This window comes from Lithobates pipiens, unplaced genomic scaffold (assembly GCF_037356315.1).
Source record: "Lithobates pipiens isolate NorthernLeopardFrog02 unplaced genomic scaffold, aLitPip1_a1.2 Scaffold_3, whole genome shotgun sequence".
In the NCBI taxonomy this organism is placed as follows: domain Eukaryota; kingdom Metazoa; phylum Chordata; class Amphibia; order Anura; family Ranidae; genus Lithobates; species Lithobates pipiens.
In genome coordinates, this window is record NW_027507790.1 from 143,729,330 (window position 1) to 143,743,723 (window position 14,394).

At 41.2% G+C, this 14,394-nt stretch overlaps 1 protein-coding gene across 2 annotated transcripts in view; it reads left to right on the plus strand.

Annotated features, from left to right (window-relative positions):
• CHD1 (chromodomain helicase DNA binding protein 1) overlaps positions 1 to 14,394 on the plus strand; it is a 162,130-nt gene that overhangs the window by 38,194 nt on the left and 109,542 nt on the right. For both annotated transcript variants that reach the window (XM_077462337.1, XM_077462338.1), the window contains 3 exons: positions 7,555 to 7,808; positions 9,863 to 10,088; positions 11,561 to 11,661. In XM_077462337.1, the coding sequence (XP_077318463.1) occupies positions 7,555 to 7,808; positions 9,863 to 10,088; positions 11,561 to 11,661 (581 nt within the window). The remainder of the gene's footprint in view (positions 1 to 7,554; positions 7,809 to 9,862; positions 10,089 to 11,560; positions 11,662 to 14,394) is intronic.

Consider the following 14,394-nt stretch of genomic DNA (forward strand, 5'->3'; position numbering starts at 1 on the left):
CCAAGAATCATCACAATTGTGATTGTGACTAAAGTGTTTTGCAATTCTTTCTATGCAAAGTATTCTCTATGCTCTTCTGAAGCCACAGCCTTCAAAAGCAAGGAAGAGAAAAACTGGGCAGTCTGCCAAGAATCAAAACATTCTTTATCAGTTGACCTTGAGTATAAACATTGTAACAATTTGTCAATGGAATAGACTGTGTGTAAGTAAAAAAAAGTTAACCTCTTAAACACTAAACCTTTTTTTTTTTTGACACCCTAGAGAATAAAATGGTGGTTGTTGCAATATTTTACGTCACTGTATTTGCGCAGTGGTCTTTTTAAATGCATTTTTTTTTTTAATTGTGTTAATGAATTAAAAAAATTAAATAAAATACACAGTAAGGTTAACCCGGGTTTTTTTATTATATATTTTTTTGTATAATATGAAAGATCTTGCGTCGCAAGAATCATGATCTTTTTATTCTAAGTAAAAAAATAAAAAATCATTCTCATTTTGGCCAGAAGCATGCAGCTCGAATGGTTACCTTTTTAATAGCCATTCAAACCAATTTGTATCAACTTGTGTGCATGTTATTGGGCCAAAATCACCAGGGTGTGTTAACTTTTTTGTTCAAGGTCATTTGGGTAGTTTCTATTGTGATTGAGTTAAAAAGAGTAAACGCCATGGATAATAAATGGCTTCAGCCAAACACTAACCATGAGTGTAAAAAATGTTTTTGTGTTAATTTTTCTCAGAAAAATGGCAATGGCCAAGAAATCATAAATTCTGCCAGGGTATGTCAACTTATGAGCATAACTGTGTGTGTGTGTGTGTGTGTGTGTGTGTGTATTAGGGCTGTGGAAATTTAAAGATGAATTCCTCGATTAATCGATTAACTTTTTTACTCACCTCTCCACCGGGTATTCAGGGAGTTCCGTCGGAGATCCGGTGACGTCACAGACATCAGTCACTGGACTCCTCCCCCCTTCCCCAAGTGCCTCCATCTGCTAAGGAAGGAAAGGGGGAAGGACTCCAGTGAAGTTGAAGTTCTGATTGAACGTAACGCGTACTGGGGTAGGAGCTCCACATGACGTCACCCGCTGCTGCCCTACGGAACTAACACGATTGTCGGCTTTACATGCTGTGTTTTTATCATCTTTATGTGAGTAGTTTGTGTTTGAACACAAAAATGAAATCTTATACTTAAGCGGTGAGCACTTAGATCTTTTCTTTCTACCTATGACCTGGCGTCCTTGCTGAGATCTAAGGAGACGTGAGAGAAGTTTATGGTCCGTGTTAACCCTTTTTTATACCCACTTGTATGACCACCTGTTAGCACAGGGGTCCATGCCATAAGGTGAGAGTGATTAGTTAGACCGGAGGTGGAGGGATTGTCAGGCTACTGGATAAAAAAAATTACATCAGTGCTGCAGTTTAAATTTAAAATGTATTTGTGTGAACTGTGCAGTTAAGTCATGGATTGTGGAAACTAACTAGTGTCTGGTGATTGTATATAGTGTGTATACCACATATACCGCTGACTAATGCAGAGTTGCAGTGCAAGGAGATCAGCTAAAAGTAGTTTAATCTGTATGCGTGCTATAATTGGAATTAGTCGATTAAAAAAAAAAATTTGATCGAACACGGGAATTTTAATCCGTAACAGCCCTAGAATGTGTATGTGTTTGTGTGTGTGTGTATATATTTCCTACAAACGTAAGTACACCAATCACGTTTTTGTAAATATTGTGTTATCTTTTCATGTGACAACACTGAAGAAATTACACTTTGCTACAATGTAAGGTAGTGAGTGTACAGCTTGTATAACAGTGTACATTTGCTGTCCCCTCAATTAACTCAACACACAGCTATTAATGTCTAAACCACTGGCAACAAAAGTGAGTACACACCTAAGTGAAAATTTTAGAATTGGGCCCAAAGTGTCAATTTGTTGTGTGGTCACCATTATTTTCCAGCATGGAGTTCACCAGAGCTTCACTGGTTGCCACTGGAGTCCTCTTTCACATCTCCATGACAACATCACAGAGCTGTTGGATGTTAGAGACCGTGTGCCCCTCCTTCTGTTTGAGGATCCCCCACCGATGCTCAATTGGGTTTAGGTTGGGAGGCGTGCAAGGCTGTGGTCATTTTGAAGGTGTTTGGGGTCGTTATCCTGTTGGAATACTGCCATGTGGCCCAGTCTGCGAAGGGAGGGGTTTGTGCTCTGCTTCAGTATGTCACAGTACATGTTGGCATTCATGGTTCCCTCAATGAACTGTAGCTCCCCAGTGCCGGCAGCACTCATGCAGTCCTAGACCATGACACCACCACCATGCTTGGCTGTAGGCAAGACACACTGGTCTTTGTACTCCTCACCTGGTTGCCGCCCCACACGCTTGACACCATCTGAACCAAATACGTTTATCCTGGTCTCGTCAGACCACAGGACACAGGTTCCAGTAATCCAAACTGTGGGCTTTCTTGTGAATCATCTTTAGAAGAGGCTTCCTTCTGGTATGGCAGCCATGCAGACCAATTTGATGCAGCGTGCGGCGTATGGTTTGAGCACTGACAGGCTGACCCCCACCCCCTCAACCTCTGCAGCAATGCTGGCAGCACTCATACGCCTATTTCCCAAAGACAACCTCTGGATATGAAGCTGAGCACGTGCACTGAACTACTTTGGTCGACCATGGTGAGGCCTGTTCTGAGTGGAGCCTGTCTTGTTAAACCAGGGGTTGACAAATTTTGTTTGGAATCTAGGAGCCAGTTTTATTTTCAATATAAAAATGAACCAATCTTTAATTTAACACGGACAACTAGAACCAAACATTATCCCTTTCATGACTAAGCTTATTTTTGACATTTGGTGTTTACAAGTTAAAATACATATTTTTTGCTAGAAAATTACTTGGAACCCCCAAACATTATATATATATTTTTTTAAGCAGAGACTCTAGAGAATAAAACTGCGATTGTTGCAATATTTTGTCACACGGTATTTGCTCAGCGATGTTTTAAACGCAACTTTTTGGGAAAAGGTACACTTTCATGAATTAAAAAAAACAAAATGGTCAAGTTAGCCCATTTTAAATTAAATAAATCTCAATAGGCAACGCTTAAAAAAAAAAAAAATTCTGGTTACCGAAGTAACCGTCTCGCTCTGACGATCGCGGTGATGCCCCACATGTGTGATTTGAGCACAGTTTACATATGCGGGCGCGCTTTCCGGCGACTCTGAATACTGTATATATTTTTAAATCCGGCGCCATTGGCAGCCGAGTAAACGGGAAGTGACGTCATGACGTTTACAATTAGCTTACGGCTTCATTCCAGTCCCTCCCTAGCCGCCAGAACGGGCGGATGGTGCATCGGTGCTCCCAATTGAACGGGAGCCCCGGTAAGAGCGGCGGGAGGGAGGGACGTCTCCTCCGGTATAACAGCCGAGCGGCTTTTAGCCGCATCGGTTGTTATGGCTGGAAAGCCAATCTCCCGCTATGAAAAAACAGTACCGGGATGATGCCTGCAGGTGCGGGCATCATCCTGGTATAACCCCCGGAAGCCAAATACGCACATCTGCGTACGCTCGGCGGCAAGGGGTTAAATATAGGCAGTTAACTTGTTTAGGTAATTTATATATTCTGATGTGACACCAAGTGTTTCATGCTGGTTAACTAAAGAATGTGACTGCTTTTATTTCCGCCATATTCCCGCTTATTTACCGCCATATCCCGCTAAGGGTCCGAACAGGTCTGCCTGAAAAACTGACAGGCGAACCTGATCAGACAGCTTGTGTGAAAGGGGCCAAGCGGGGAGATTACAAATTTTTTATTTTTTTTCCTTAATTAAAATTAATTTACTTAAAAAAATAAAAAAAAATAAAAGCTATTATAAAAAAATAAATAAAATAAGAGGCTATATGAATCTATTTAAACCAGCTACCACACTCTCCGTTGGGCAAAAGGCACCAGATGATGCCCGCAATCACTTCTCTTCTCCACTTTGGGAAGGAGATGGGTGGTCAGTGAAAACAGGCAGGGCTTTGAAGCTCCATTAGCATTGCCTTAGTATTGTATGTGTTGTAATATCAACATCCACCACAAGATGGCACCAGATTACAGAAGGACTTCAAAAGGCCTCAAAGCCGCGGCATCAATTACTGGCCTGCATGGCCCGATGCGATCGCACGGCGGGGTCAGGGTCCACACTGAGACAGGATACCCCAGCTGTGTAGCCCCAGGCGCCAGGACGCAAATTCTAGTCGCGGATGCGACCTGACACCGGGGTTTGTCGAGCCCTGTTTTAAACTGCTGTATGGTGTTGGCCACTGTGCTGCAGCTCAGTTTCAGGGTCTTGGCAATCTTATAGCCTAGGCCATCTTTATGTAGCGCAACAATTCTTTTTTTATTTTTTTCCAGATCCTCAGAGTTCTTTGCCATGTGGTGCCATGTTGAACTTCCATGGACCAGTAAGAGAGTGATACCGATGTCACCAAATTTAACACACCTGCTCCCCATTCACACCTGAGACCTTGTAACACTAACAAGTCACATGACACCGGGGAGGGAAAATGGCTAATTGGGCCCAGTTCGGACATTCACTTGGGGTGTAGTCTTTCGTTGACAGCCGTTTAGACATTAATGGCTGGGTGTTTTGCGTTTTGAGGGGGAACAGCAAATTTACACTTATACAAGCTGTACACTCACTACTTTACATTGTAGCAAAGTGTAATTTCTTCAGTGTTGTCACATAAAAGAGAAAATATTCACGAAAAAGTGAGGGGTGTACATTTGTGAGATACTGTATAATATGTGATTCTGCAGACTATAGAAGTAAATCTACAGTGCGCCTTCGGCAAGTTGTTAGAGATCTCAACACTGAAACCAAGACCGGAGGCAGTCAGCAGTGCTGAGATTAATAAAATGAGAAAAACTATTTCTAAAAGGGAACATTATATAGCTATTATGAGATGCACAGTGCTAAAAGTAGCAGCAAGGGTTTACATTTACTTTGAAATATGTTCCAAATCAATCCACATCATAGTGTTTAAAGTAAGGAAGCAGTTCAGTGCTCAAACTCTGACAGTCTGTTTTCAACTGCCATTGCTCCCAACAAATGTACCGTGATCATCCTCACATCAGATAGGTTAGTGGAGGAAAGAATTATTAGTGATTTGCAAGCACAATGCTCTTCCAGTAAAATGACCATATGAATGTTAATGTTCATAATTTTTTAGACAAAATCAAAATGAAAAAAATGGTTGATTCCTAGTGCCACTGATCTCGTTTAGTTATGTTGCTTTTAACAATTTGAGGTTGATGGATTGAAATATAAGCAGCTTCGAAAATCCACCAATGCATACTTAAAGCGGGAGTCCGCGTTTTTTTTTTTTTTTTTAAGCCAGCAGCTACAAATACTGCAGCTGCTGACTTTTAAAATAGTGACACTTACCTGTCCAGCGCGCCCGCGATGTCGGCACCCGAAGCCAATCTCTCGATCGTCTCTCGGGTGCTGCCGCCGCCATCTTGGGTATGGGAATCAGGAAGTGGAGCCTTTCGGCTTCATTTCCCGGTTCCCTACTGCGAATGCGCGAGTCGCGCTGCGCAATAAGGATGGACCCACTGCCTCTGGGATCCGTGTTTCCCAGCAGGCAGCGGGGCACTTTCGGAAAGGGGCGTAATCTATGCCCCTTTCCACAGAGAGCTATCCCGGAAGTGGGTGCAGATACCTGTACCCCCTCCCCCCTGAAAGGTGCCAATTGTGGCGCCGGAGGGGGGAGGGATTCCAATGAGCGGAAGGTCCACTTTAGGGTGGACCTCCGCTTTAACATGATGCAACTGTTCTGCTGTTTTACATCCAACGGTGGAGATCTGCACTGTCCTGGCCGCATTACAGCCACTAAGAATTGTATGAGATTGTCTCCAGTCTCAGGACCCAGCGCCATAGAAATCTAAGGGCACTAATACGCATGCATGGGCAGAACAGTGAAATCTTACTGAATAAAAACAAGGTGTAAACAATGGTCTTTGTACTAGCATATTTTATCTACAATGTTTTTATCACTGATCAAAAACCAAATACTTTTGCCATGTAAGGTTATAACAGACAGGAGTTATTTTTGAGGTGCAATTGGTTTTCCCTAAACTCAAAAGCAGAAATGTATTTTCTTTCTCTTCATTGATACACAGTCATTAACTATCAAGTTATACTGTTGCCTACATGATTGGACACTGGCAAACAAAAACAAAAAATGTAAGCTAGCCCAGGATATTGTCATTCTCTCCTACAATGGGCATGCCTCAGGTTTTGGCTGCTGTCTTATGAGGACGGCTGCTTTACCTCATTATAGGAATTCAACTTGGCTCCACTGTGTGAAGCGAAGTCCACTGCCTTATTGACTGGGGCTTCTATGACACACTCTGGACACATTTACCCCATTCCTCGCTGGTTTTGACCTCCTCATAGATTTGCCTATAGCTGTAGAGAAAGCTTGGATACTCTGTTCTGGTCTCTGGGAGGTCAATTTTCACCAACTGTCTACGTTTGGATATGCGGGGGTGATCTGGGCGCTTAAGTGCATTTCTGATCCTGCGTGCATCTGTTGCCATTTACACCAGTCTGGTCTCTTAAGCATGGATGTCCTGGACCACTGGGTTCAATTTGTAATTTCCAGGAGCTTTAAAATTGAATTTTTATGACTGCCACCCTCCAGTCTGCCAGTTCCCCCCCAAAGACAGGGAGACTTGTGGGCTTCCCTGAGTCCACTTCAGTCAGTGTAGTAATCCCATTTTCTGCATAGGAAAGGCTTAAAGGTTTTTACTGAAAATAATTTTCAGTCCTGATGTAAACAATCTGTTATTCCTTCTCTGATTAGGGAAATTTTTGGTATTGGTGTGCATCCAGCTTATCTTCGCCTTTTACATTTTTCCCATACAAAAACACTTTGTATGCTGAGACCCAACGCTTGAAATTTGTTGCCCTGCTATTCGAGCTATCTGCTGCACCAAGAGTCTTCACAAAAGTACTGGCTCTGACCCTGCTAAGATCATGAATGTCACAGGGTATATGGGCGACCACCTGCTGAAAGATTCCATATCAGATGAAAGGAGGTGCAGGCTGTGCTCTCTATACATGAATTCAAGTAGTATTAAAGTATTAAATGTAATATATTACAGCTTACCAATCATTAGATGTGGTGGTTGCATCAATTTTCTTAGGCTTTTTCACCTGGTAATCTTGTCAGTGACACACCTTCCGTATTAGAGTGCCCCCAATCTGGATGAAGGAAAACGGATATCTGACAGGTGTTACAATCCCTCTCCACTGTATCCAAAATCTAAAGAAAAAGTTTTGCCTTTTAGTTATTAAAGTCTTTCCTTAAAGTATATCTCCAGAAAGAGCTGGAGTCTGAAAACCAAGAGAAAGGACAAGTCGGAGTGGGTCTTTCAGAAAATTAGGATGGTTTTGGTTTAAACAATCTGCATAGTCTTGCCATTTTTGTGTGTGTTTGTTTTTTTGTTTTTTTCCTCTGTGTGTCCTATTGGCTATGAAGTATTATGTATTTGTTTTCAGGTCCAAAGCTAAAAATGGGAAGAAGAGTATTGGTCAAAAACAAGATGCAGATTCCTCAGATGATGATGATGACTATGATAAGCGAGCATCTAGGCGACAGGCCACTGTAAATGTCAGCTATAAGGAAGATGAGGAGATGAAAACAGACTCTGATGACTTGTTGGAAGTATGTGGTGAAGATGTTCCTCAACCAGAAGAAGATGAGTTTGAAACAATTGAAAGAGTGATGGACTCTCGTTTTGGGCGAAAAGGAGGTAAAATGTCTTCAGGCCATTGGATGTTTTATTTTCAGTCTTTCTTGATGGTGTTAAACACTTGCTCCCACTCCCTTTTTACTTTCTGCATGTTCTGATGGCATATATAGTTAGTAAGGTTGAATAAAGACACCAGTCCATCCAGCTCAACCTGAGTGAGTGTCCACAACTGTTCCCATCTCTGTACACCACACACTCACATCGGCCCCCACCCCCAAAGAGCCCACAATCCAAGGTCCCCATTCATATACTAGGGTCAATTTTGGACAGAAGCCAATTAACCTACCTGCATGTCTTGAGTGTGGGAGGAAACCAGAGTTACATGGAGGAAACCCACGCAGGCACAGGGAGAACATGCAAACTCCAGGCAGGTGGGGTCGTGGTTGGGATTTGAACAAGCGACCCTTTTTACTCCTAGGCGAGAGTGCTAACCACTACACCATTGTGCCGCCCACACTGTAAAGGAACTATGTAGCAATATGTGAGAGGAGGCTGAGACACTTCATGCGGAAGTGTCAAGATTTGGCATTGGGGCTCCTGAGCTGTAGTATAGTTTTTTATTTGGGGGGGGGGGGGGCTACATATTGCCCCTACTTTTTTGGGGATATAAACCTGATTTATGAAATTTGAGCTAGGCACATAAATCTGTAATGTATTTTTTTATTTTTTTTCCTCTTCAAAGCACTGTGTCCCAGCTCCGTTATTCTGTTCTCAGCCTGATAACTTTTGACAAGCTCTCCAAGATGGGAAATAGTGTGTGCCGGGTGGGGTAGGTTGCTATAAATTGGCAGACTGCTAAAACTATTCACAGACAAACTCTGGGGGGTTTGCTGTGTGCGTGCCTTTCCTCCTATCAGCTGTCTCTGTGTATAGCAATAATCCACTCCTACAGATGCATGAGGACGTGAATAATCTAACAGACTGTGCACTTTCTAAACAGTATATAAAGCTAAAGACTGCAGATATACATGTAAAGAACTGCTAAATACCCTTTCTCATTGGCCATTAGGGCAGTCTTGTGACTTCCTCTGTCAGTGTCTGGTTAAAGCTTGTAGGAGGAGTTTTCATTCTCCCATGATTGTCCAACGAGGCTGCAATACCCCCGACTGGACCTCTGTCTAGCCAGCGCCGATTGGCCCTGTGCTGATCTCATTCACTCTCCCGAGAGAAAAAGAAGCTCTAGCAATGCACACCAGACTGAGCACGTTTGGCTTGCCCCCCAAGGCTCTGTTCTATCAGGAAATGGTTTTTGAGACAGTAGAAGGGGAGGATCTGAGTAGACAGGATCAAACAGCCTTTTTTACACAATGCACAGGATTAACCCCTTGGGTTCCACAGTGAATATAACCAGCATGCTTTTACTGCATTTACAGACTGATTTTACTGTTGTGGGTTTATTAACAATTTAAAATTTGAATTTAACATTCTAAAAAGTAGAAGGGTTTATGCTTCAACTATGGGTTTGAGTAATTTTGTTGTAAATTTCTATTAATGGCATAAAATAGCACATGTAAAGGGTAAAGGTGCAAGAGAATTTCTACCGTCAACTATATTCCCAGAGCACTATAGGTTACTTAAGTAAACTGCACAGGTGTATTGGTCTGCTTTTAGGCTGGCTTTGGTTGGCTAAAATGCTTGATGAGGATGTTGTGTGAGTGTGTCATTGCTCTAAAGTGTGTTTATGTAAATTTCTTTTTACAATGGGCCAGCCAGTGTCATGAAAAAAGACAAACTCCACTAGTTGATTCCACATTATTGCAGAATTTGTAGTTTGTTTTTTTTTTTTTTTTTTTTTTTTTTTACCCAACTGAAGAAAATTAAATTTTTTAAATGTACCCTGACAAGAAGGATCTTTTTAACACCTGTGGAGATAAGGAAGCAGAGACTGAATATGTAATGGACAAATAATACTATCCTCTTGTGCTTACACTACGCTTGTCAAACTTCCTTTTGCAAATGTGTTTGTTTTTATGTTTTAGGTAAGCCAGTAATACTGAAATCAGGTGTTGCAATTTTTTTTCAATTGGTGCGTTACTTTTATATCTACTTCACAGTTACTGGTGGTACTACAACCATTTATGCAATAGAAGCTGATGGTGATCCTAATACTGGTTTTGAAAAGACAAAAGAGCCTGGAGAAGGGCAGTATTTAATAAAATGGAAAGGTTGGTCTCATATTCACAATACATGGGAAACGGAAGAAACACTAAAGCAGCAAAATGTAAAAGGAATGAAAAAGATGGAGAACTACAAGAAAAAGGAGCAGGAAACCAAGAAATGGTACTGGCCTTAAACAATTTATAACTCCTTTTTATTCAAGTTGTGTTTAAAATGGAAGTCCAGACTAAAATCTGTAAATCTACTTGCAAGCACAATCTAAAACTAACCTATCTAGCCCTGTAAAGCAAAACTCGCTACACATACCTTTCCTAAAGAGGATCCGATTCTACGCTGAGCTGTCGGCGGCGGCTTCTGTGTAGGCAGGTGCAGAAGAGGCAGCGACAATGGAAACCCCATGGTAAGTCTATGGGTGACAGCAGTTCCCAGGCATTTCACAGCTGTTGGCTGTGTCCTGGACAGAGCTTCCGCCTCTGGAGACTGGACTGAATCTGCTTCAGAAAAGTTATGTATAGCGAGTTTTGCTTTACAGGGTTAGATAGGTTAGTCTTGGATTGTGCCTGCAAGTAGATTTAGAGATTTTAGTTTTAGGCTTCCACTTTACTATAAACTCATTGCACTGAACCACAGTGGTAATTGGTTTCCTCTTTGAAGTGCCTTAGATTAGTGCAAGGTAGTTCCTAATGTATAGTAGAGGCACCGCACAATGTAGCCATATTAGGCTCATTCTACTTGCTTTGTCATTACAATTACAGCCATTAATAAACTTACACAGACATCAAACTTGGTTGGGTGTAAATTGAACAGATTCAGCATGGTTTCACGGTTAAAGTGGTTGTATACCTCTAACATGAAAGATGAAGAAAGCACATTGTCTGTACTGTGCACTTGTCTTTTCTCCAGTGTAATTTCTCTCTGCTGCCTTGTTCGTTTATCACGAGTCTTTTCCGGTAGCTTTCCCTGACACTAGAGTTAAATGATGGGGAGGGAGCTGCAGCATGCAGCCATGATGAATATTTCCTAATGTGCTTGTTCCCCCTACTGTGTGTAGGGATGTGTCCCTTCCCTCCAGTTAAGACTCAAAGCTGTTGGCTCTGTGAAGACTTCAGATGCCCGCCGCCTGCTCCTAGATCTAAGAAGAAATCCTTTTATCTTTCTGTACTAGAACAATCTAAAGAAGAAATAGCTGCAGATACACAGCTATACCTTCTACAAAGATTAAACAAATCCTACATATCAATGTATGCTGGTTACTTCACTGGGTATATGTACAGGTTTACAGCCACTTTAAATAGAAGTTAATGAAATGGTCATACTTATTTTCTGTGTATATGTTGAGATTCTGCCACTGGAGGGAAAACTGCTGAAGAGGCAAAGTACAGTCATGAAAAGGGTGCCTGCACATAATTGCAGTAGACTCACAAACCTTCCCTTAACAGCCAAAGGGGTGGGTACGTTTTGGCGTTCTCATAAAGCGTGAAAGCTTTGACTGTATAAACGACCTGAGATTTGACAGACAACTATGTTTGGGCACCTTAAAGTGCCAGAACGTCATATCTGCAGCAGTTTGCCTACCCCCTTGGTGACCTCTTTTAACCCATTTAATAGGTTTCTTTCCTTTTGTAATTCTAAAGGCTAAAAGCAGCATCACCTGAAGATATTGAGTATTACAATTGTCAACAAGAACTTACTGATGACCTTCACAAACAATATCAGATTGTGGAGAGAATCATAGGTAAGGGTTTTATTTATTTAATTTGCAATGTATGTGAATGGCATACTTGATTGAGGAGGGGTGATGAACAAAAAAATGCACACAAATCTGGTGTGGGAGGAAAGTAAAATTGCCTACACACACACACACACGCGCGCTATAAAAAATACACACACACACACACACACACACATACACACACACACACACACACACACACACACACACACACACACACACACACACACACACACACACACACTATAAACAATACACACACACACACACACACACACACACACTATAAACAATACACACACACACACACACACACACACACACACACTATAAACAATACACACACACACACACACACACTATAAACAATACACACACACACACACACACACTATAAACAATACACACACACACACACACACACACACTATAAACAATACACACACACACACACACACACACTATAAACAATACACACACACACACTCACACACTATAAACAATACACACACACACTATAAACAATAAATACACACACACACACACACACACTATAAACAATACACACACACACACACACACTATAAACAATACACACACACACACTATAAACAATACACACACACACACTATAAACAATACACACACACACACACACACTATAAACAATACACACACACACACACACTATAAACAATACACACACACACTATAAACAATACACACACACACACACACACACACACTATAAACAATACACACACACACACACACACACACACACTATAAACAATACACACACACACTATAAAAAAATACACACACACTATAAAAAAAATACACACACACACACACACACACACACACACTATAAAAAAATACACACACACACACACACTATAAAAAAAATACACACACACACTATAAAAAAATACACATACACACACACACACACACACACACACACTATAAAAAATACACACACACACACACACTATAAAAAATACACACACACACACACACACACACACACTATAAAAAATACACACACACACACACACACTATAAAAAATACACACACACACACACACACACACTATAAAAAATACACACACACACACACTATAAAAAATACACACACACACACACCCGTGTAAAAATGCCAGGTTTTTTAAATGTCAAGACAAAGCTAAATCACGTCAGTTTTTTTTTTTCACTTTAATGTGACCTATAATCTGTGCAATTCAACTAAAAACCAACTGAAATCTTAAAAAATGCAAATTTTAAGTTGGTTGCTTAAATACGTACACTCTTAAATTGGTAGTAAAGTCCGCTTTGTGATTTGTACCTACAGCTAAGCTTATAATGAGGTTTATCTGTAGGTAAAATCAATGTTCACCCTGGATGCAGCCAGTGACATTGTTTTAACCGAGGGCTCCCACGCGTAAGCGTGATTCCTTCCTGGCTGCAGCCACTCACACAGCCGGAGTCCGCAAACCTGGAAGGAAGACCGGGAGAAGATGGAAGCCCTCTCAGCAATTAGTGTGCCGCTGGAGGGCTTCATTTTAAAATGAGTATTAATGTGCTAAAATGTGATGCATACTAGCACATTATGCTGCTATTTTGCGGGGGGTATTTATTTTTTATTTATATTGCAGCGGTTTACTACCGCTTTAAACAAATACTTTGAAGTATCGTTTTTGATTTTATGACTGCATTCAGTCTTTTGGGGTAGGAGTCTTTAACGGCAAGACACATCTTCACATCTTGCCTTGATGTAGGTTTTTGCAAAATGTACTGGGCTTGGATGTTTTCTTGGTAAGAGGCTTCTGTCTTGCCACCCTACCCCACAGCCCAGACATATGAAGAATATGGGTGTGTGTTCTATGTAGTATATAACCTGCACTTGCAAGAAATTCTTGCAGCTTTTGTAACTTTTCCTGACTAATACCTTCCAATAATGAAATCCCTTTGATGCTTTGGTAAGCCGGTTCATGCACAGATGTCAATTGAAATTGTCGCTATAAGTAGTACAGAAACTACTTTCTAACTGATTCGGTGTGGCACTGCAAAGTTGGCGTTGCACCGCCCAAACAGTGCCTTTGCCGGCAATAGGCTCTGATTTGACATGTCAACCCGCAAGCCAAATCGGCCCAATATGAACGTGGGCTTAACATCAATTTTGAATGTGATTGGTTAATTGTGAACACAACCACATCCTTAATTATAAGAGGGTTTGCACACCTATGCAACCACTTTTTTATTTTTTATGAATTTTTTATTTTTTTTCCCACTAAACAATTACATTTTTTTTGTTTATTGCGCATATCCTAGTTCTCGTGGAAAAAATTCTGACATGATTTATCTTGGTCTGATTTATTATCTCCCCCCCCCTCCCCCACTTGCCTTTTTGGTTTGTAGACTAATTATATATCCTGCCTATATAGTGTAGGGCTGAAACTAATCGATTATGAAAAGAGTTGTCAACTATTTTCATAATTGTTTAATCTGTCAGCCGATTAGTTGGCCTGCATGCAGAATGCATGATTTGTTTGCATATTAGGAAATACAGTGTAACACAGCTCGTTACACCAACCATAATATGTCAGTAAGTGCCTGAGAACTTGTGAATATGTAATGAGCAATGCCTCATGGGACATGTAGTCCGGGGCAGGAAGTTTGTGGTTCTAAAGGGCTCTTTCACATGTGCGGGGACCGTTCAGAGCCGCCTGTCAG